The following is a 23,993-nucleotide window of genomic DNA, read 5'->3' on the forward strand; positions in this document are numbered from 1 at the left end:
GTTCCTTGTGATTAAGCCCCTATCCCAGTGGTTGGCAAACTCATTAGTCAACAGAGCCCCAGTTTGCCGACCACTGGACTAGGTAATAGTAATTAACATTTGCCCAGGGCTAGTGTTTATAAATGCTTATGTTGGGGTCTTCATATGTCATTTTATTTAATCCTTTTAATAATTTTGAGTTAAAAATTACTATTCCTGTTCCGTAAGTAAGTAATCTGGGACACAGAAATAAGTGCTTTTCTTAAACCAAATACTCTCAAACATTATGGTAGCACTAACCACAAGTGTCTGTTGAGCACATTGCATGTATCTAGTCCAAATTCAGATATGCTGGAAATATAAAAAGCCCACTTAATTCCAGAGAATGAGCTAAACCACCAAGAATGTAAATATTTTTATATTGATTACATACTAGAATGATGTGTTGAATTTATTGGATTAAATTAAGTATTAATGTAATTTCACCGTTTCTCTTTACCTTTTAATCAAATGCAGATACTAGAAAATTGAAAATTATGTCTCTGGCTTGCATTGTATTTCTCTTGGACAGTGCTGCTTTAAAAGTATCTGCACACAATTTAAACAGGCAGATAGTTCCATGTACAAGGCTTATGAGTTATGGTATTCTTCACACCCCATTCTTTCCTCCATATCAGCTCTCTCCAACTTGTTCTTCAGGTAAGAGGAGAGTTTTGCCTTTAAGAATTGGTTCCATATCGTTAATTCACTTGTTGTATTTCTGCCTTATTAATTCTGTTGTGGTGGTTATTGTTTAGTTTATTTTGTTTTTTGATTGGTTTTAGGCCTTCTGAAACATTCCATTAACATCAAAAGGAGCTTTTGTTCAATTTAACCCCTGTGCCCCATCACATATATACACAAATACACACCATTATTTCCCATCCTCATAATACTGTTTTAAACATAATACTGTTTAGGTCAAAATTTAGTGTTACCATGATTTTAAATGCTGGTTGTAATGTAGCTGTGTATGAAGTACTCTTTACTTTTTAGTTTCTGCATAATTTTTATTTATCCTGGAATCAATAATTGCCCTGTTATTATTCAGTTGCTTTGCTTTCCATGCAGCTGTCCTAATTCAATCTTATAGCCTTTACCAGTTGTTTAAAATGCATCTGTATGCATGCAGATACTTCTGAAGATGCATCTCCCCCCTAGAGCCTTGCAGCCTGCTCTTGCCTACACTGATGGTTCTCTCCTGGTCCAGCCCCACTGTCTCATGCAGTGATCTGCTTCCATGAGATCCTAGGATTTCCTCTGCCTTTTGCCTGTCTCAGTCTTCTTGTTTCCTGTATCTTCCTCTCTTTTTGGTTAATTTCCTCATTTTGGTGAAGCACATCTTTAGTAGCTTTCTAAGAAGGGGCCTGAGTCTTAAATTTTTTAAGACCTTGCATATATAAAAATGTTTCCCCCCCTCATGTTGAAATGCAATCAGAGGTTGGAAACAATTTTCTTCAGAAATTTGAAGGTATTTTCTTCATTGTCTATTCGTTTCCAGGGGTGCTTTGGGAAATTTGGAGCCAGATATTCTCTTGTCACCACCTCTCTCCTTACCCCTCCCCAACACTTTTTAAAGATTCTTTTTGTCACCAATGCCTGAAATTTTACTGTGATATATGCCCCAATATGGATCTGTTTCCATCCTAATTTCCATGTGTTTGTCCTGCTATAACTGGTTCTTTAATTTTTAATTTATTCCCTTATTTTTCATCTTTTTTATTTTTGCTGAAGTCTTTGAATGACTTAACTTGAACTTCCAGCCCTTTTATTAAGTTTTTTAATTTCAGCTATCATAGTTTTAATTTGTTGTTTTTCAAAAGTTCCCTTTTTTAAAGTTATTTATTGCTGTATGGATGCAATGTCTCCTATCTCCCTGATAATGATAGTTTCTTCTAAAAAAATGTTTTATTTAAAAAAAAAATGTCTTCTTTTCCTTGCATAATCTCCATTTCAGCCAAGTACTTTTTTTCTGTTTGTTTTGCTTTCTTTCATGAAAAAGTCTTTCCTTAGATGGCAAGTAATTTCTGGTTGTTTACTTGTGTTTGACAGTGGACATTAAAAGGATGGACGTTAGTTCTGCACATAAATGTGGAGCTTGTGGATGTAGGCTTCATTTCAGAGCTATCTACTTAGGATGTTTATTTGGGGAACACCTGATGTCAGTACTTTTGCCATTTAAGTTAGTCCAGTTCCCTAAGTGGGAACTTTTCAGCCTCCCATTTGGAGATGCTATGAGGGCAGAATGAAGATGGGTGTCTCAACTCCAAGAGAAAGGTCAACAGTTCACCCTTCTTCTACCTTTTTGTTCTGATGGGCTCTCAATGGATTGTGAATGGTGCTTATTTATGGTACATTGGGGAGGGCCATCTGCTTTAGTTGTTTACCAGTTCAAATGCTAATCTCTCCCCAAAATACCCTCATAGACACACTCAGAAATAATCTTTTACTAGTTATTTGGGCATTCCTTAGCCCAGACAAGTTGACACAAAATCAACCATCACAATGGGCATCTGGGCTAGAGAAGGTATCAGTTTATAAATATTCCTTTAATTTCTCTTTTTTTAGTAGGGTACCCCCAGCTTAAGTTGTGCCTAGTGTTGTTCCAGACCAGAGATCCTCTATCTTACCTTCTCCAGAAAATAATTCTCCAGACTTCTGCAAGGGTGGGAGAGGGCAGTTGCCTGGCTGAGCACAGTAAAGAGGAGTATAAGTCTGTCCGTTCTCCCTCCCTCCCTCCCTTCTCTCTCTCCCTTCCCTCCCTCCCTCTCTCCCTCCCTTCTTTCTATTGACTTTAGAGAGAGAGGAAAGGAGAGGAAGAGAGAAACATCAATGTGAGAGAGAAATATCAATCAGTTGCCTTCCGTGCTTGCTCTGACTGTGGACTGAACCTGCAACCCAGATATGTGCCCTGACCTGGAATTGAATCAGCAACCTTTTGGTGCACAGGATGGCACTCAACCAACTGAGCCACTTCAGCCAGGGGGGAGTATAAGTTCTTGATTCCTTTTTATTGCCAAACTAGAGGCCCGGTGCACAGATTTGTGCACCGGTGGGGTCCCTCGGCCTGGTCTGTGGGGATGGGGCTGAAACCGGCAGTCCGACATCCCCCGAGGGGTCCCAGAGTGTGAGAGGGCACTCTGTAAAGTTGCTGTCACTCGGCAGCTTTGCATTGAGTGTCTGCCCCTTGGTGGTCAGTGCATGTCATAGCTACCAGCCGGTTGGCTGGTTGCTTAGGCTTTTATATATATAGACTAGAGGCCCAGTGCACGAATTCGTGCAGCAGTGGGGTCCCTCACCCAGGCCTGTGGGATCGGGCTGAAACTGGCTCCCTGACTTCCCCCGAGGGGTCCTGGATTGCGAGAGCGTGCAGGTCAGGCTGAGGGACCCCACTGGTGCACAATCAGGGCTGGGGAGGGATGTGGGAGGTTGGTCAGCCAGGGAATGACCATGGGAGGGCCCCAGGGCATGTCCGGCCCGTCTTGCTCAGTCCTGATTGGCCGGACCCCTGCAGCAAGCTAACCTACCGGTCGGAGACTCTGCCCCCTGGTGGTCAGTGCACGCCATAGCGACTGGTTGACCAGTCGACTCTCTGCCCCTTGGTGGTCAGTTCACATCATAGCGAGTGGTTGAGCGGCCTTAGCATATCATTAGTATATTACACTTTGATTGGTTGAATGACCGACCAGACAACCAGACACTTAGCATATTAGGCTTTTATTATATACTAGTGGCCCGGTGCACAAAATTCATGCACATTAAAAGGGAATTAATTAGAGGAAATATTTTAATATTGCTGTTTATCAGGGACACAAGCAGGCAGTGTCACGTCCCTGGCTAGGGACGCAGGCAGGCAGCTTCACCTCAGTGCTGGGTGGGGGGCACACGCAGGCAGCACCATGTCCGAGGTCAGGGACATAGGCAGGCAGTGTTACATCCCTGGCCAGGGACACAGACAGGCAGCTTCACCTCAGCACTGGGCGGGGATGCACGCAGGCAGTGCCATGTAGGCAGGCAGCATGACATCAGCGCTGGGCAGGCCTGCATGTGCCTCCGCTGGTGGCCACTTCTGCCGGTGGCCACTCCACCTCAGCCCAAGGTAGGGACACCGTGGGCCTGCTCGCGACCCCCGGCCGTGTGGCCTTTGGGCTGGGCGGTGCTGCGGGCCTGCGCATGCCCCCGCTGGTGGCCACTTCCACTGGGGGCCGCTCCCGGGCCGTGCCTGACCTGTTGTGACTGTTACGCACCTGACCATTAGTGACTGTTACGGCGTCCAGGCTAATTAGCATATCCCTGTATTATTATATAGGTTGATAATATTTCACTGTGGGTACATATCACAGGTAGTTTATCCATTCATCAGTTGATGGACATTTGGGTTATTTCCATTTTTTGGCTATTTTAAATAATGCTGCTGTGAACATTCCTGTATAAATTTTTGTGTGGGCATATGTTTTTATTTTCTTTTGATGTTGAGCTCTCATCATGTGCTTATTAGCCATTTGTATATCTTCTTTGGAGAAATGTCTTTTCAAATCCTTTCTCCATTTTTAAATTGGTTTATTTTCCTTTTTACTTTTGCGTTGTAAAAGTTCTTTGTATATTCTGGACATGAGTCCCTTAACAGATATATGATTTACAAGATATTTTCTTCCATCCCATGGCTTGTCTTTTCACTTTATTGGAAATACCTTTTGAAGTATAAAAGTTTTAAATTTTGATGAAATGTGACTTACCAGTTTTCCTTTTGTCACTTGTGCCTTTGATATTATGTGTAAGAAACGATTGCCTAATGTAAGGCTACCAAAATGTATACCTGTGTTTTCTTCTAAGAGTTTTATAGTTTAGCCCTACATTTAAGTTTTTCATACATTTTGAGTTAAATTTTGTATGACATGGGGGGTCCAGCTTTATTCTTTTGCATATAGATATCCAGTTGTCCTGGTACTATTTGTTGAAAAGACTATTTCCCCATTAAACTGTCATGGCACATTTGTTAAAAATCTATTGACCATAGCTATAAGGGTCTGTTTCAGGGTTTTCAATTTTATTATATTGATTTATGCGTCGATCTTTATGCTAGTACTACACGTCTTGATTGCTATAGCTTTGAAGTAAGTTTTCAGATAGGAAAGTATGAGTCATCCAACTTTGTTCTCTTTTTCAAGATCATTTTGGCTACTCCAGATTCCTTGCATTTTCATCTGAATTTTAGGGTAAGTTTTCAATTTCTATAAAGAAGTCAGCTGGGATTTTGCTAGAGATAGTGTTGAATCTCTAGTTCTATCTGGGAAATATTGCTATCTTAACAATATTTAGTCTCCAGTCCATGAACCTGGGATATCTATTTTCTTAAGTCTTTAATTTCTTTCAATAATCTATCTATAAAAGCCTAAGCAACCGTTATGACAGGTTGACTGGTTGCTATGATGTGCACTGACCACCAGGGGGCAGACGCTCAATGCAGGAACTGCCCCCTGGTGGTCAGTGCCCTCCCACAGTGGGAGTGCCACTCAGCCAGAAGGCGGGCTCATGGCTGGCGAGCACAGTTGCAGTGGTGGGAGCGGTAGTGGCGGCAGGCGCAGTGGGGCCAGGATGAGCGGCACAGCACTGGGGCCTCGGCTCGGGCTCCTTCCCGGACGCCTGCCGCTTTGCGTACTGCTACATTCCTCGGGGGATGTTGGACTGCCGGTTTAGGCCCAATCGCTGCCGGCCTGGCCTCTAGTATTTTATAGTTTTGGTATACAAATATTGTTCTTGTTTTGTTAAATGTTTTTAGTAAGTATTCTTTTTGATGCTATTATAAATGGAGTTGTTTTCTTAATTTCATTTCAGGATTATTCATCGCTAGTAGATAGAAATAGATCATCATCATATATAATAAAGAGGTAATATGCAAATTGACCATCACTCCAACACACAAGATAGCGCCCCCATGTGGTCAAAGATGGCCGCCACAAGATGGCCGGCAGGGAAGGGCAGTTGTGGGCGATCAGGCCAACAGGGGAGGGCAGTTGGGAAGGACCAGGCCTGCAAGGGAGGGCAGTTAGGGGTGACCAGGCTGGCAGAGGAGGGCAGTTGGGGGCGACCAGGCCTGCAGGGGAGGACAGTTGGGGAGGGACCCAGTCTTCAGGAGAGGGCAGTTGGGGGTAAACAAGCCGGCAGGGGAGGGCAGATGGGGGTGACCAGGCCTGCAGGGGAGGACAGTTGGGGGGGACCCAGGCCTGCAGGGGAGGGCAGTTGGGGGTGACCAGGCCAGCAAGGGAGGTCAGTTAGGGGTGACCAGGCTGGCAGAGGAGGGCAATTGGGGGCAACCAGGCCTGCAGGGGAGGACAGATGGGGGGGACCAGGCCGGCAGGGGACGGCAGTTAGGGGTGATCAGGCCAGCAGGGGAGGGCAGTTAGCGGCAATTGGGCCGGCAAGGGAGGGCAGTTAGGGGTGACCAGGCCTGCAGGGGAGGACAGGGGTGACCAGGCCTGCAGGGGACGACAGTTAGGGGTGACCAGGCCTGCAGGGGAGGGCAGTTGTGGGCAACCAGGCCGGCAGGGGAGGGCAGTTAGGGGCAACCAGGCTGGCAAGGGAGGGCAGTTAGGGGTGACCAGGCCAGCAGGGGAGGGCAGTTTGTGGGGACCAGGCCTTCAGGGGAGGACAGTTAGGGGCACCCAGGCCAGCAGGGGAGGGCAGTTAGGGGTGACCAGGACTGCAGGGGAGGGCAGTTAAGGGCAATCGGGCCAGCAGGGGAGCAGTTAGGCATCGATCAGGCTGGCAGGGGAGTGGTTAGGGGGTGATCAGGCTGGCAGGCAGAAGCGATTAGAGGCAACCAGGCAGGCAGGCAGGCGAGTGGTTGGGAGCCAGCAGTCCTGGATTGTGGGAGGGCAGTTGGACATCCCTCGAAGGGTCCCAGATTGGAGAGGGTGCAGGCTGGGCTGAAGGACACACACCTCCCCGCCGTGCATGAATTTCGTGCACCGGGCCTCTAGTTTTTAATATTAACTTTATATCTTACAGTCTTGCTAAACTTGTTTATGTTAGTAGTTTATTGTTCTTTATTCTTTAGGGTTTCCTACATATAAGAACATGTCATTTGTAATAGATATGGTTTTACCTGTTCTTTCCCATTCTGGATGTCTTTTATTTTTCTTGCCTAATTCCCCTGGCTTGAACCTCTAATACTATAGTGAGTAGAAGTGGCAAGAGCAAACAGCTTTGTCTTTTACTCATCTTAGAAGGGGAAAGTGTTCAGCTTTTCACCATTAAGTGTGATTTAAGCTGTGGGTTTTTTTTATAAGTGCTCTTTATCAGGTTGAGGATGTTTATTCTATTACTAATGAATTGGATTTTTAAAATAAAAAATGGGTATTAATTTTTTTTGAATTTGAGATATGTGTTTTTTTTTTCTTTCAATCAATTAATGTGGGGTGTTATATTGATTAATTTTCAGATGTTAAACAAACCTTATATTCCAGAGGTAAATCCAACTTGGTCGTGATGTTTTTCTACGTTGCTACATTTGGTTCGTAATATTTTGTTGAGGATTTTTTTGTATCTTTATTTATAAGGAATGTTGGTATATAATCTTGTGATGTCTCTATTGGTATTAGTATCAGGAAAAATAGTGGCCGCATAGAATAATTTGAGAAGTTTATCTTTTTTTTTGGAGGAGGGTGTAAAATTGGGTAAAATTTTAAAGTGGAAAACAAATATACAACTTGAAAGAGATTTGAAGCAAATTGTGCCATAAGCAGATTTTCTTTAAGTAGCTAAACAAAGTTTAAAAAGCAAGTAACAATAAAAGAAAATGTTTCTGGTATAGGACCAGCAGTATTAAAAAATAGCATGCAAGTACTTGGATAATACACCTCTTTTGCAATAGTGCAACATTTGAGTACATATTGTTGACCATCCATAGTCCATGCAGAGTTACAACCCTACACTTCAACAACAACATGCTGACAGTTTCTAAAGAAAACGACTTTAGAAAAAGGCATAATCCAGATGTTCCCTCGTTTGACCAACTCCACCTAAGTTTAGGTGTGCAGAAGGACTTAGGTATATCCAGAGTAAGCCACAAGCATCATGTTATTTGATCAATTATTTTATTGTTTATTCATTTTTAGAGACAGAGGGAAGGAGGGAAGAGGGGAGAAGGAGGATGAGAGCGCGTGAGGGAGGGAAATAGGGAGGGAGGAAAGAGGAGAGAAAAAGAGAAAGAGAGAGAGAGAAACATTGATTTGTTGTTCTACTTAACCCATGCATTCATTCATTGGTTGATTCTTGTATGTGCCCTGACCCAGGATTGAAACTGCAACCCTGGCTTGTAGGGACGACACGCTAAACCAAATGAGCTACCTGGCCAGGACTTGATCTATATTTCTAAAATAAGGTTTCAGGACAATGATAGTAAGATAAACTAAGAAAACATGGAGGAATGAAGTTCTAATTACTATACATGCATATTTATTGACAGTAGGGGGAAACCTTTTACAGATAAGTTACAAACAAAGAAAAGGCAAATAAATAATTTTGTGCAATAAATTGAACACATTCTGTACAGATGTTGTCTCTTTGCTGTCATCATTTGTACAACTCTTCATAGTTTACTTGACCATCACCATCAATATCTGCTTCCCTGATCATTTCATCATCCTTTCCATCTGTTAATTTCTCTCCAAGGTGTGTCATCACATGTTGAAGCTCTGCTGCATTAACATAGCCATTGCCATCCTAATCAAACACACAGATAACTTCTTTAATTTTTTTCTTCACTGTCTTTTATTTTTTTTTCGCTATTATTGTCAGAAGTTTCAGGAAGTCAGTTGTACCTTTACCCTCAGCATCTATTTCATTAATCATGTCCTATAACTCTGCCTCTGTGGGATTCTGTCCAAGAGACCTCATTACAGTTCCCAATTCCTTTGTTGTTGTAGTTCCATCACCATCTTTATCAAATAGTGAAAAAGCTCCTTTGAATTCTGCAATCTGCTCTTTAGTCAGTTTGTCAGCCTTGCTGCAAGTGCTGTTGGCCTCCAAGACGTGACCACATAGCCACTCAGCTCACTTGCTCCCCTTGGACTCGAGAAGTTTTTCTTACGCTTCCGTTTTATTAAAGAGTTTGTGAAGGATTGATATTAATTCTTCTTCAAACATTTGGTAGAATATATCTGGGTCTGTGCTTTTCTTTGTGGGCAGTTTTAAAATTACTAATTTAATGTAATATTTTTGTTAAGACTAATTATAAGTGAACATTCATCTTGCAAATACCTATTGATATTTGTCTATTCAGCCAACCTTTCTCCCGTGTAATATTCAAATAGACAGAGATTTTTGATATACTTACTTTTAACTTTCTTTTTTCTTCTGTTAAAGGTCTGTAATTACTTTGGAATCAGTAAGCCATGGCATCAAAGAAATTTGCTATTAAAGTAAGTAGTGCTTAATAGTCTTCTTTAAAATGATTAATCACTTTCTAGTATAACTAAGTTCTGTGTTAATTGGAAGAAGCTCTGAACTTTTCTTCTACTTTTTAAATTTGGTTCTCTACTGAAAACTTTAAATAGGGGATTGAAAATTTTCATGTTTAGAATTAGAAGGGGGGAGAAAATTTGTAGTTTATATGATTATGGGAGTTGCTGGCTTCTGACCAAAAGGCATTACTTGGTCCTTAATTTTAAAAATTATCATTCACATTGTATGTCCATGACATAATTTTTTATTCTGACAAAGCAGATGAAAATGAAAAACTAGGCATCAAATGTTGCACCTGGTGAATGCTAGGGGAGAGTTCTCTTGCCTGGCTGCCCTCTTTTGCTTTCCTCTTACAAGTGTCTCTTCTCTATCCCTTAATGTTTGGGGCTGAGACCTTCTCAGGTGTGGAGGCGTGGGAGGATCATGCATGTGGGAAGGAGGCAGGAAGAACTGATAAATAGTGGGTATAAGGTCTCAGAGATGCTTTCATATATATTGGCTCTTTTTTTAGGGCATTTTTCTGTGCTGTTTTATTTAGTATGAATTCAAAACACTAATAAACAAATTAGTTAACCAGGTCAGATACTATTTAAAATTATAATTGTATCTTTTTAGCACATCAGTGCTTATTTAGATTTGCAACATACTTATAAATTTTATTGCTTATAGTCATTTTTTATAGTCATTTCTTATACCAATTGTTCTGTAGTATTTCTCTCTGTGAGAGATTATTAAGTGGTGAACTTTCACTATTTGTCTAAAAATACCTTTTGATCTTACTCTAGAAAAACATGTAGTTTGTTATAGAATTCTAGGTTGAGCATTATTTTTCCTCAACACTTTAGAGATATTTTTCGATTATCTTCTGGGATCTATTATTGCAACTGAAAAATGTTTTAATTATCAATTTAAAATTTACATTTAGTGTCTTAAAAAATGAGCCATTTTGTTCTTTCTCATGATTCTGTAAGTTGCCTGGTATCAGTGGGGTCGTTTCTCTTTTTGATGTTGCCTGGAGCTACAATTATCGGGGGACTCAATTCAGATAGACCTCCAAAGATGACTACTCACAGTTAATACTTGGCTGTGTGTGGAATCATACTTGGGGCTGTAAATTGTTGCCCTTCTAGTTCTCATTTGGCTACTCTGCATGGGTTGGGCTTCTTCTAACTTGGTGGCTGAGATTTGAAAGATGGTGTCCCACAAGCAAGAGTTGCAAGAAGAAAGAAGTGTAATTTGCCAGTCCTCTTAAGGCAGCCAAAGTCTCAGATCCCATTTCTGCGGCATACTATTGGTCAGCGCATTCTAACCCAGCCCCAGGGAAGTTGCACCTCTTGATATGAGAAGCAGTATGCACTTACAGGGAAGGGGAAGCTTGGCGGGGTAATCTGTGGAGACTAGTTACCACAGAAATCTGCTTTCAGCCTCGTTGTGATTCCTCTCTTGGTTTATCTGTCTTTTCTCTCTGGTTGCTCTTAAGATTTTATTTCTCTTTGTGATGTTCTTCAATTCTACTATTAAATCTCAAGATAAAGACTTGCGTTTATTTATCTGGCTTGGGATGAGATATACCGGTACATCTTCATTTGAAAGATTCAAGTTTTTATTCATTGTGGGAAATCTTGATCATTTTCTCTTTGGGTACTGCTCCTCTTTATTCTCTCCCTGCATAATCTCAGTTTCAGTCAAGTAGAACTTGAAACTCTTATACAGAGTTTGTTGGATAGTCTCATATAATAAACTAGAGGCCCAGTGCACGAAATTTGTGCACGGGTACGGTCCCTGGGCCTGGCTGGCGATCAAAGCACCAGCATCTGGTGTGGAAGGGCAGGTGCCAGCTGACCTCTGGGCCCTGGGCAACACCTGGGCCCCTGGGCCCCCGCGAGCCCCGCTCCACGCGAACCCACGGGGAGTCCGACTGACTCCTGAGGTCCTGGTAGCTGTGGCCCGACTCACCCGGAAGAGGCTGCGCAGGTGCGGGGTGGGCTGCTCGCGGGCATCCAGCACCTGAGCGCAGGGGCTTCCCTGGTGCACGAGCCCTGGCGTCCCAGGGGAGGGTAGCAGGGGGACTGAGAGTGAGCTTGTTGGACACCCCGTATTCTCACTGCACCTCCGTCCCCCCCGCCCCCAGGTAGCCGGTGAGAGGTTGCAGCCCCCCTGTCCAGGTGCCACGGGAGGTTGGTTGCCACCACCCACCACCAGTTCCCCTCACCTGCTCCACCATCCTGCCGCGGTCCCACTCTTGTCGGGTCCATCGGGGCCGGCAGTGCCTCCACTGCTGCCTGCTGCCACTGTCCCCTTGCTGACATGTTCCGCGCTACCCCCTGGTGGTCAGCGCATATCATAGTGAGCGGTTGACTCCCGGTCTCCCAGTCGAACTCCTGATCAAATGACTGCCCAAGGGGACAATTTGCATATTAGGCTTTTATTATATAGGATAGTTTCTTTCTTTTTTAAAAAATATTTTATTGATTTTTTTATAGAGAGGAAGGGAGAGGGATAGAGAGTTAGAAACATCAGTGAGAGAGAAACATTGATCAGCTGCCTCCTGCACACCCCCTACTGGGGATGTGCCTGCAACCAAGGTACATGCCCTTGACCGAAATAGAACCTGGGATCCTTCAGTCCGCAGGCCGATGCTCTATCCACTGAGCCAAACCGATCAGGGCTATATAGGATAGTTTCTTAGGTGTTAGAAGGGTGATATTAACTTGTCCAGGACTGAGCCCCTGGACTGCTCAGTAAAGGACTGGGCCTCTTGCAAAGTTCTGCCCAAACTGGCTATGACCCAGTAGAGCAAACAATCCTGGTCAACCACAAAGCTTGTACCCCCATCCCCTAATTATGCCAGAGATGGGTCTGCTGATTTCCAGGCCATACACACTGATGTGGCAAATCCTGCTACTCTATTTTCCCATCTCACAGTTGCACTATGAAGGCTTAGAACCTAGCTTTTAGATCATGCCAAGCAGGGGGGTTACCTCAACCATGAGTATCAAATTAACTGGTTAGGGATATAAACAGGGTTCTAAAACATTATATGAAAGATTTTACACATCACATTGTGATTGTATTCCTGCCTCTGGTCACACAGGCAAAGGCCAGTGCTTTCCTAATCATGCAGCTTAAAAGCCCTGAGCACTGTGATGCCATTCTGAATATCTGACATCTCACCCTTCCAGATTGCTATGCACTTCCATAGTGTCATGGTTAGTAGGGGACATGCACACTTAATGATGTCATTACCATGTGCCTTCTCTGATGAATGCTGTTCCAGTAATCTTGTATGAGTGCTGCTTGGTCGTTTTCCTTTTCCTGTTTCTCTTCTTTTTCTGCCTCTGTGTTGCATTCAGAGTGCTTTTTATCAGACCTTCTTTCGTTTATTAAAAACTTTTCATCTGTATTTAACCTATTAATCTACTCTTTAACTTGTTTATTTTTAGTGATTGCATTTTTCATTTGAGAATGTGTTTGGTTATTTTTTTAATTCAAAATCTGCTAATTCTTTTTATATACTTGTTCTATTTTTTCAACATGTTTCCATTTCCTCCTTTTAAGTCCTTCATAATTTTAAATTTATTTCATAGTCTGTTTGGGATTGTTCTATTATTCCCACTGTTATTTATAAAGTGTGGAATAAATTGGTCACTGAAATTATTGGATTGTTTATTGTGTAATTTTTAATTGTATACACACACACACGGGTGGAAAGACCTATTGGCCCCACAGAGCAGTTGAGTAGTTTCAAGTTTACTTCTGCTGGAGCCCTTGGTATTTCAATGATTTTGGACTAGGTTTTATATTAATTTCATGTCTTTGGATTCCACCATCTTGTGTGTAGTATAACTTTACAACTCAAAACAGAGTCTGGCACAAGGTTGGTGTTTTAGTAATTTCTGTGTCTTCTCCCTTCCCCTCCCTCCTCCCAAGGCCCTGGATAGATGGCAAGCTTCCATGTTGCTTCCCTTGGTCAGCGAGCAGAGATTTTTTTTTCTTTTATTTTTATTTTTTTTGCATTTCCATGAAGGCTGCAGTTTCTCAAGAGAATGAAGGAAAAAACTCTATTGGATAGTTCCTATTCTAAGAAATTATGGACAAACTTATCCATATGAACCAGAGAGTATAGGAGGATACTTATTAATTGAGTACTTATTTGTGTGTCAGGCATTGTGTGAAGAACTGAAAGTTGAAGTTCTTTACAACTTTGGGCTTAACTAGAATGGTTTCATTCCCAACTCCCTTTTCTCTTCTATCCCTTTGGGGCATTAGTGTACCAGCTCTAAGCTATCTTGGTTCTCAAACATTCTGAAGGCCAGGCTTGAACCTTCCAAAGGAGTGATGATTTCCCCGCCAGCTTTGTTGAGAAGTAATTGTCATATAATATTGTTAAGTTCAAGGTGTACAGTGTGATGATTTGATAAACATATACATGGTTAAGTGTTTACCACAATAAAGCTAACACATCCTTCACCTCACATAATTATCATGTTGTTGCTATGCTGAGAATATTGAAGCTCTACTCTCATAGCAACTTTCAAATATACAGTACAGCATTGTTAACTGTAATCACCATGCGATAGATACATTTAGATCCTTATTCATCTTATAATAGGAAGTTTGTAACCTTTGACCAACATCTCCCCATTTCCCCCACTGCTCAGCCCCTGCCAACTATCTCTCTACTCTGTTTCTATGAGTTCAATGTTATTTATTTTATTTTTTAAATTTTAGTTTTTATTAATGTTGATATTCAATATTATTTTATATTAGTTTCAGGTGTACAGCATAGTGGTTAGAAAATCATCTTATAGCCAAAACTGGTTTGGCTCAGTGGATAGAGCGTCGGCCTGCGGACTGAAAGGTCCCAGGTTCGATTCCGGTCAAGGGCGCATAACTTGGTTGCGGGCACATCCCCAGTAGGAGGTGTGCAGGAGGCAGCTGATCGATGTTTCTCTCTCATCGATGTTTCTAACTCTCTATTCCTCTCCCTTCCTCTCTGTAAAAAATCAATAAAATATATTTAAAAAAAGAAAAAAAGAAAATCATCTTATATAATAAAGAGCTAATATGCTAATTAGACCGAACCGCAGAACAACCGTCCAGACGACCTTCTGCACGACCTTTGGGACTAAGCCAGGGCTGTGAGGGCTGGCTGAGGCAGGCGGGGCTGCAAGGGCTGAGCCCCTTGCATGAATTTCGTGCCTTGGGCCTCTAGTCTATACATATAAAAGCCTAAGCGACTGGTGGACTGGTTAGACTGGTTGCTATGATGTGCACTGACCACCAGGGGGCAGACACTCAATGCAGGAGCTGCCCCCTGGTGGTGAGTGCGCTCCCACAGTGGGAGCACTGCTCAGCTGACCGACGGGCGCCAGACGCAGGGCTCACAGCTGGCCGCCGCAGCCCAGAGACCACAGTGGAGGGGCAGCGAGCCTACTGAGTGGTGGCGGCGGCAGGCACAGCAGGGCCGGGATGAGCAGGAGCGGCAGGCAGGAGTGACAGGCGGCATTGGACTGCCGGTTTTAGCCGATCCCTGCAGGCTACACCTAGGGACCCCACTGGTGCACGAATACGTGCACTGGGCCTCTAGTATACTTTATAAAGTGATTCCCCCGGTATTTTAAGTATGTACCTGGCACTGTACATAGTTATTACAATATTATTGACTATATTCTCTGTGCTGCAGTTTACATCCCTGTGACCATTTTATAACTAACAATTTATACTTCTTAATCCCTTTACCTTTTTCACCCAGCCTCCCAACCCACTTCCCCTCTGGCAACCATTAGTCTGTTCTCTGTGTCTATGAGTCTGCTTCTATTTTGTTCTTTAGATTCCACAAATAAGTGAAATTATATGGTACTAGGGGCTCAGTGCACGAATTCGTGCACCTTGAAAGGAACTGGGCCACGAGCCTGCGGTGGGCACAGGGGCGGGTCTCAGCCCATCCTCCGTGGGGCCAGCGCTCTCAGCAGATACAAGCGGCGGCTGCTGCCCCGATTGCCCCTCAGGAGCAGGGGGAGGTGGAGAAGCCCTGAGGGGCATTTGGGGCTGACAGCTGCTGCTCGTACCCACTGACGGCACTGAGCGATTGAGACCGGTGCCAGGCACCAGCAGTGGGTGCAAGCGGCAGCTCTGGTGCCGTCTGCAGGTACAAGCGGGGTCGGGGCTGGCAGTGAGTGTGAGCAGTGGCATCAGCGCCAGCAACAGGTGTGAGAAGTGGCTGCCAGCCCCGATCACCCCTCAGGAGCAGGGGGAGGTGGAGAAGCCTTGAGGGGCAATCGGGGCCGACAGCTGCCTCTCGCACCTGCTGATGGCACCAAGCAATTGGGGCCAGCGCTGGGCACCAGCAGCGGGTGTGAGTGGTGCTGGCGCCGGCAGCAGGTGTGAGTGCCAGGCGGGACCATGGTGGGAGAGAGCAAGGAATTTTCAGTAACCACCAGAGGCTCGTCCTGATGACAGCAACCAGCATCCTGCTTTGGTCTGGCGCCCCTGCTCACCTGCTCCACCATCTCGCCACAGCTGACACCTGCCACATTCTGTGCTCTGCCACCTGCTGCCAACGCCCGCCATGTTCTGCACGCGCCCCCTGGTGGTCAGCATATGTCATAGCGACCAGTTGTTCAGTTGTTTGGTTGTTCTGCCATTTGGTTTATTTGCATATTAGGGTTTTATATAGAGAGATTTGTCTTTCTCTGACTGGCTTATTTCACTTAGCATAATATCCTCTAGGACAGGGGTGGGCAAACTTTTTGACTCGAGGGCCACAATGGGTTCTTAAACTGGACCGGAGGGCCAGAACAAAAGCATGGATGGAGTGTTTGTGTGAACTAATATAAATTCAAAGTAAAGGAGCGGAGGGGAGAGCAAGAGAACTCTCCGCTCTTTCGGCTCCGCAGGCCGGATAGAACAGCCGAACGGGCCTGAGTTTGCCCACGGCTGTCCTAAGCAAATCCCATGATGATCATCTATCTGTATATCCTGTCTACAAAGCAAGCAGTCTGATTGGAACAGGAGAGTTCCGTGAAAGATGTCTCCAACAAAATATAAAATGAATAAGATACCTAATGTATTTAAATGTATTGAGAGGAGGCTTTGTTTTTGTTTGTTTGTTTGGTTGTTTTTTAATTCTATCAGAGTTTGGGAACAAGTTAGTGATAGTAATATGAGAAACTAAATAAAACAAGAATGATGCAGCTCTTAACTCTAACAAAAGATTGTGTAAGATAGCAAAGTTAGGGTATTATACTGCATGGATCAGCTTTGAACCAAGGATACATTTCATATATTGTTGACTCCAAAATTTGGAAGGCTAGGGAAGGAGACCTGTGTGTGTGTGGTGGTGGTGGTCGGGGGGGCGGAAGGGGAGGCATTGCTGCATTTTCAATAGAAAGTATGTAAAGCTGAAATAAGAAATTATAGTATAAACATAGTATTTAAAAATATGGTGGTCAGTACGAGATCAAATAGCTAAAATTTTCAGTGTGGTTGTACCTGGTCAGTGAGAGTTGCAGTGGGGGTGGTAGCAGGATGGGGCAGAAGAAACCTGGTTTTTCGTTTGTTTCTAAAAATGTTTTTATTGCTATCAGAGAGAGGATGGGAGAGAGAGAGATAGAAACATCAATGATGAGAGAATCATCTGTTGGCTGCCTTGAGCCCACAACTCAGGCATGTGTCCTGACTGGGAATTGAACTGCAACTTCGAGGTTCATAGGTCCATGCTTGACTACTGAGTCATACCGGCCAGGCGAAACCTGTTTTTTTTTGTGTGTGTGTTTTTTTTTTTAAATAAATCTTTATTCAGATTATTACAATTGTTTCTCCTTTTCCCCCCCATAGCTCCCCTCCACCCAGTTCCCACCCCACCTTCTGCCCTTACCTCCCCACCACTGTCCTCATCCATAGGTGTATGATTTTTGTCCAGTCTCTTCATGAACCCTCCATACCCCTTTCCCCCTGAGAATTATCAGTCCACTCCCTTTCTATGCCCCTGATTCTATTATATTCACCAGATTATTCTGTTCCTCAGGTTTTTAATTCACTTGATTTTTTAGGTTCACTTGTTGATAGATATGTATTTGTTGTTCATAATTTTTCTCTTTACTTTTTTCTTCTTCCTCTTCTTTAAGAATACCTTTCAGCATTTCATATAATACTGGTTTGGTGGTGATGAACTCCTTCAGCTTTTTCTTATCTGTGAAGCTCTTTATCTGACCTTCAATTCTGAATGATAGCTTTGCTGGGTAGAGTAATCTTGGTTGTAGGTTCTTGCTATTCATCACATTGAAAATTTCTTGCCACTCCCGTCTGGCCTGCATAGTTTCTGTTGAGAAGTCAGCTGACAGTCGTATGGGTGCTCCCTTGTAGGTAACTAACTGTTTTTCTCTTGCTGCTTTTAATATTCTCTCTTTGTCTTTTGCTCTTGGCATTTTAATTATGATATGTCTTGGTGTGGTCCTCTTTGGATTCCTTTTGTTTGGGGTTCTGTGCGCTTCCTGAACTTGTAAGTCTATTTCTTTCACCAGGTGGGGGAAGTTTTCGGTCATTATTTCTTCAAATAGGTTTTCAGTATCTTGCTCTCTCTCTTCTTCTGGCACCCCCATAATTCTGATGTTGGTACGCTTGAAGTTGTCCCAGAGTCTTCTTACACTATCTTCAACTTTTTGGATTTTTTTTTTTTGCTTTTTGCTTTTTTGGTTGAGTGTTTTTTGCTTCTTTGTATTTCAATTCTTTGACTTGATTTTTGTGTTCCTATAGTCTGTTTTTGGGTCTCTGTATAATATTTTTTATTTCAGTCAGTGTATGTTTAATTTCTAGTTGGTCCTTTTTCATGTCTTCGAGGGTCTCGTTATATTTATCGGCCTTTTCTAGGATATTCTTAAAAAGCCTTATAACCGTGGTTTTGAATTCTATATCCAGTCGTTTGTTTTCCTCCATTTCTTTCGTTTGTGATCTGATTCTTTGACGCCACATTTTCACTGCTTCCCTGAGTTGGTAAGGTAGATTTGTGTGCTAGGTTTCCAATATGGCCCAGTGGGTCTGCCTCCCCAGTTAACCTGAGGTGGACACTCTTGGTGCACCCCTTTGTGGACTGTGTGTACAGCCTTGTTGTAATTAAGTCTTGATTGTTGTTGGTATCACTGGGAAGAATTGACCTTCAGGCCAGTTGGCTGTAAGGATCAGCTGTGTCTATGCTGTGAGAAGTTCGGTGCTGGAGACAGCCTTATAGGATTAGACTTGCCAAATTGCAATAGCCTCTGTGCTAGGCTTGGATGGGGTGGAGTCTCAGTCTTGGCTTCCCGTCAGCCTTGCCCTTGCGCGCACATGCACGCCTTCAGACCTCCGCCTTCCCTGGCTCCTGAGTCTCCGTCCGAGAGTCCAGACTCCCCCAACAAGAGCGTGGGTCCCCAGGGTCTCGCCTGGAACCGGGGTTCAGTGCAGTCAAAACTGGGGCCCAGTGCAGTCAGGAGCCTCCGACTCCCTTCCACTAGGGAAAGCCTGTGGCAACCTCCACAGCCTTCGTGCGCACTGGCACGCGTGCGCTTTCAGTCCTCCGCCTTCCCCAGCTCCCGAGTCTCCGCCCGAGAGTCCAGATTCCCCCCACAAGAGCGTGGGTCCCCAGGGGCTCGCCTGGAACCGGGGTTCAGTGCAGTCAGAACTGGGGCTCAGTGCAGTCAGGAGCCTCTGACTCCCTTCCACTAGGGAAAGCCTGTGGCAACCTCCGCAGCCTTTGTGCGCACTGGCACGCCCGCGCGCCTTCAGACTTCTGCTTTTCCCAGCTCCCGAGTCTCTGCCCGAGAGTCCAGACTCCCCCCACAAGAGCGTGGGTCCCCAGGGGCTCGCCCGGAACTGGGGTTCAGTGCAGTCAGAACTGGGGTTCAGTGCGGTCGGGGACTTCCTTCCCCCTTCCGCCAGAGAAAGTCAGCCAGGCTCTCAGCCGCCCTTCCTCTCTGCGCGCACAAAGACCCTTTGCCATACCTCCAATTCTCTGTGAGCTTTTCTCTTTCCTTCTAGTTGTAGAATTTTCACTCAGCCAGCTTTCCTGTGGTTCTGGATGGTGTCCGTTCTGTCTTTTAGTTGTAGTTTTGAAATTGTTGTGCGAGACAGCAGTTTAGGTGTTTACCTATGCCGCCATCTTGGTTTCTCCAATACCCGAAACCTGTTTTTGATGTCATTTTAATCTTTTATGCATTATTATGATAAAAAAATTAAATGGCTAAATAAAATTTAAATGGAATTAACTTATGCAAATTTTCATATCGTTAGATTCATCTACTTTTGATTATTTGAGTTCAAAACTATTTGGATACAGCATGGCTCCCAAAGTAACAGAAAACTAGGTGAACACCAAATAGTTTGCCACTTGCATCTCAGTTGTTTATTCTCTTTCCCTGGAATGGGATTAATTATCTACCCTTCAAATCCTTCAAATGAAGAAAGGTCTTCTGACCTTGTTGCAAGTAAGAGGGCCCTTTCCCCCTACTCCCCCCCCCCCCCCCGCCCCAACTGCTTTGGCTCTGGCCTTCCACTCTGCTAGGCCAGAATTCCAGGAAATGGCAATAATGAGAGAGTATCCTTAGAACCATAGCTTTCAGGGTCTCTTGACTTCTGAGCCACTGCAGCTGTGACAGGGAGATACATCCTATACATGCTTTAGTGACTCCTTTCTCAGTTGAAAGTAGTGGTGATAGCAGACAAGTCTCCCCAAGGCTCCTTAGTGATCTTAATTCTAGCTCTATACCCACTGCAGTGTTTTAGATTTTCCAAAATGATAAGGGGCCAAGGGTCAGCTGCTTGTTTTGTAAATACAGGTTTATTGGAACATAGCCACTCCCATTTGTTTAGGTATGGTCTCTGGCTGCCTTTATGCTACAATGGCAGTTAAATAGTAGCAACAAAGACCTCATTGTCTTCAAAGTCTGAAATATTTATGTATAAATGCTGATTTCAGTATACAAATATATCTCGTGATGCACATACCTAGTATCAGCTTTATTGGACACAGCTTTATATCACAGGTATGCAAAAATCCTTCTGGATACCTTCCTTCTTGCACCTTGTCAGAGTAAACTTTCAGTGAAGTTACCTTGGGTTAAAGTGGCTGCAAGGGCGGGTAAATTAGTAAGGCCAAGGCAAGGTCATTTCCTTTGCAAGTGGAAGCAAGAAATAGACATGACATATAATAATCTTAATTATGGACTTTTATCCATTAAAACACAAAGCTTTAATGAAAAGAAAATAAACTTCAGTAATAAATTACTGTCAAAAGTGTCAAATTAATATGCATGGTGTCTACCTCTCAAAAGTTTATGGGTCAATTCCCTGCTTTGAAGGTATTTTTAAAAGTATATAATGCTGCCAGGTTTCACTCCTATGATTTTAAGTTTTCAACTTGGGTTCCAGCAAAGCAGTAATATGAAAGGTTCCTACCTCATTTTCTCTCTCTGTAGATCATTTCCTTTGCTTCCTGCATCTGTTTTCTTGGATTAGTTAGGTATTATACCAAAGTCTAAATTTCTTTTGGCTACAAAGCTTGCTCTGCTGCTTCCCTTCCCCCCAATCCACTTTATTGTGGGTGGGAAAATTTTTGTTGAGAGGGCTTGATTAATTAGAAGGGATTCCTGGCGCTCCTAGCTGTGGCAGCCTGGGAAGATTACAGAGCCTGGCTTAGTGACAGGCCAATCTGTATTTAGGAAAAACTCGGACCAGCCAGATTTCCCTGGAATGTGGACTGGCTTTGTCTTCTTCCACAGGGAATGTGTAATGACCCCCTCCTCTTCCTTCCCACCCATTCCAGGAGACTCAAAGCTTTAACTTTTGCTGTTGATAGTTGTCCACTTTTTTATTAGGGGGTGGGAGTTGGGATGGGGTGTGGAGCTGGACTTCTGGGGTAGGAAGGGTGAGTCATTTTCTAAATCTAAAATAACAGGTTTCAGATTTTATTAATGTTAATGAGGAGAGGAGAGACTTTACATTTTAAAATCTCCCTGAATCTTTCCTATTTATGTTTTTCTTTCCACTACTTTGTGGCAATTATAGTTTTATGTTCTGCTCTGAATTTCAGTTAACCTTAGTCTTTGCATTCCTTAGAACAACCACAAAAAGAGAAATATGCACAAGAATTGACAGTGATTTCCCCTTTATAATAAAAGTAAAAGTGAAGAGCAATGCTTTGAACTTCCACGGAAAGAAGGTTGAATAGCAAATGGGCTTTTGTCTTGCTGGTTTGCCTCAATGAATGACTTCAATCCTGTGTCCTAGGTTTTCAGTTACCTAAAGGGGAATGTGGTACTGATTTTGTCATCTGTGTTCATTTGAAAATAGATGCATTGATTTTGTGTATTATTATTGAAAAAAGATTTATGCAAATAGTTTTATATCAGTTGAGTTCTAGGTAATGCCTTTCTACTAAATTTTAAGACAATAAGTCTGACGTGTCCTAACAGAATAAGTCATAAAAGTTTTAAATGGTTACATTTTTTACTAGAAATGAATTTGAGGAGTGTGCAGTCTTTATCCCTAAGACTGTTTTTACAAAGGCACTATTTGTCTTCGTGAAACTTTTCAAAGTGAAAGAAGCACCTCTGTATTTCTTTTCCCAGTAGTTAAACTGTTCATATTCCAGTTCCTTCTTAATTCTGTGTGTTCCTTGGAGAGGTTTGAGTTTTAAAGACATCACGATCAGTAAGAGTTTGCTTAGTGGTTGATGACATGCTCAAAATTAAGTAGGCTGCTATTTTTTCCCCATTTTATGTTACCTGTTCTATGACTTTGAGCAGGCTGGAAACTGTTCAACTAAATGTATGTTGATTACCTGATAGAATTGAAATACAATTCATAATAATTTACCAACAGTTACCCAGTTAATTCTGCCTCAGGCATAAAGCTTTTAGGTACCTTCTCACTCAATAGGGTGTTTGCTCTGAGTTCTGATGACTCTGAAACAAAGTTCTTGTTGAACTTGAAATGAAACTTCCTTTTCCAAGTATTCTCTCTGCCTGTCTGGCCAGACAAGCAATTTTCTGGGTTTTATTTTTTCACTTCTTTCCCATGTGTATAAGCTCATCTATTCTTTTTCTGCATGATTAGCAAGTGTTTAAGTACAGCCCTGGCTTCTCACCCTGTTTATTGCTTCAACTTGCTACCTGCCACCATGAAGTCTCTGCCTAAATTGATCTCTAAAACCTCAAACCAAGAATTCACTTTGGCATAGTTTTCTTCTAAACTGACTTTTGCTTTGAACGTCTTGGTACTATCCTCGCACAGCCTGAGCTTGCCAAATTATGGTGTGTCATTGTTCTGTATTCATAATCGTCTAACTAATGCGCCCACCCTTTGTAGAGTATATTGGACTTGCTGCTTTTCCTTTATTACAAATCCAGCCTTTAGCATACCTCTTGCTTGTATTTCTGCATTAAACTCTATGCCTTTTTTGTCTTGCCATTTTAGTTCATCCAGACAAGTGACAGGATAATGTTTTCTTAACACCATTTTCATCATGTTGCTTTCTTGCTTACATTCTCAGAGTAAATCCTTTTGTTTAATCAAATCTAATCCAGACTCTCCAGCTCAATTTAAAGTACTCTGCAAGCTACCCTCCCCTCTTTAACTTTGACCATGTTTTCAACTTGGAACTTGGGAACATGGCCCACCCATTCCTATGAAACTGGTGCATTTGCTTTTCCTGCAGCATATGGCCTGTGGTTTTCTCTCTTCCTGTTCTCTCGCCTTTTTTTTTTTTCTTAATCTTTGCCCATCAGCTTTGTCCAGGCTTGACCAATGACTCACTTTTCCTTTGACACATGATCCAAACTTTTTCCACATTTATTACCCTCTCACTTTGTTCCTTTACCCATTATGTGCAGCTTATGTTGTCATATTTTAGGTATATTCTCCAGTTTATACACACACATACATAAGCTTTTACAACATACTGTCCCAGCCATATTCCCTGAGAAAAAGGACTTCTTTTGTATCCACACAGGCCTTGTGTAATCTGGAGCATTTTGTGAGGTGTCAGAACCCCCCACTTTCCTTATTACAAAGTTGAGAAGTTTCTTCCTTCATGGTTCATGGAGAACAGGGAAGTCATTCAGGCTTAGAATTATTTTTTACTGGTCTTTTTTCAGTTCCAGACAGAGAATGTTGTAATCTTCAATTTGTGGTATATTTCTTAAATTTTTTTTTCCATCTGAAACTATTTCTCTTTTTAGGAGTCCACAGTTCCACTTCGAAAATATTTTAAGTAATCGTTTTGAAAATAGCTTCTGTTAATAGAAAATGACAATGTGTAGAATTTGTGTCCCTATGTCCTTTAGGAAAGTAAATTATTTCAGTATAATAATGTTAATTATTTGGCATTATTATATTTTATCTTAATTAGCACTTTAGTGTTAGACCTTGATACTTTAATTTTTCCAACATTCATAGAAAGCGTGTACTTTGTATGTTATTTAATTTATTCTAGAGTAAAAAATAATTTTTAGCCGGAAAGTAGACAGGATCTCTCA

At 42.8% G+C, this 23,993-nt stretch overlaps 1 protein-coding gene and 1 pseudogene across 3 annotated transcripts in view; one reads left to right on the forward strand and one right to left on the reverse strand.

Moving 5' to 3' along the window:
• SLX4IP (SLX4 interacting protein) overlaps positions 1–23,993 on the forward strand; it is a 201,980-nt gene that overhangs the window by 11,537 nt on the left and 166,450 nt on the right. For both annotated transcript variants that reach the window (XM_080684024.1, XM_080684025.1), the window contains exon 2: positions 9,385–9,440. In XM_080684024.1, coding sequence (XP_080540150.1) covers positions 9,414–9,440 — 27 coding nt within the window. In that variant the 5' untranslated portion in view covers positions 9,385–9,413. The remainder of the gene's footprint in view (positions 1–9,384; positions 9,441–23,993) is intronic.
• LOC308256589 lies at positions 5,549–9,165 on the reverse strand (annotated as a pseudogene). The gene is made up of 3 exons: positions 9,110–9,165; positions 8,571–9,025; positions 5,549–5,687 (listed from the first exon to the last, which is right to left on the reverse strand). The product of its transcript is annotated as an uncharacterized misc_RNA (transcript).

The sequence above is a fragment of the Plecotus auritus genome (assembly GCF_963455305.1).
Source record: "Plecotus auritus genome assembly, chromosome: 8".
NCBI classification, from domain to species: Eukaryota; Metazoa; Chordata; class Mammalia; order Chiroptera; family Vespertilionidae; genus Plecotus; species Plecotus auritus.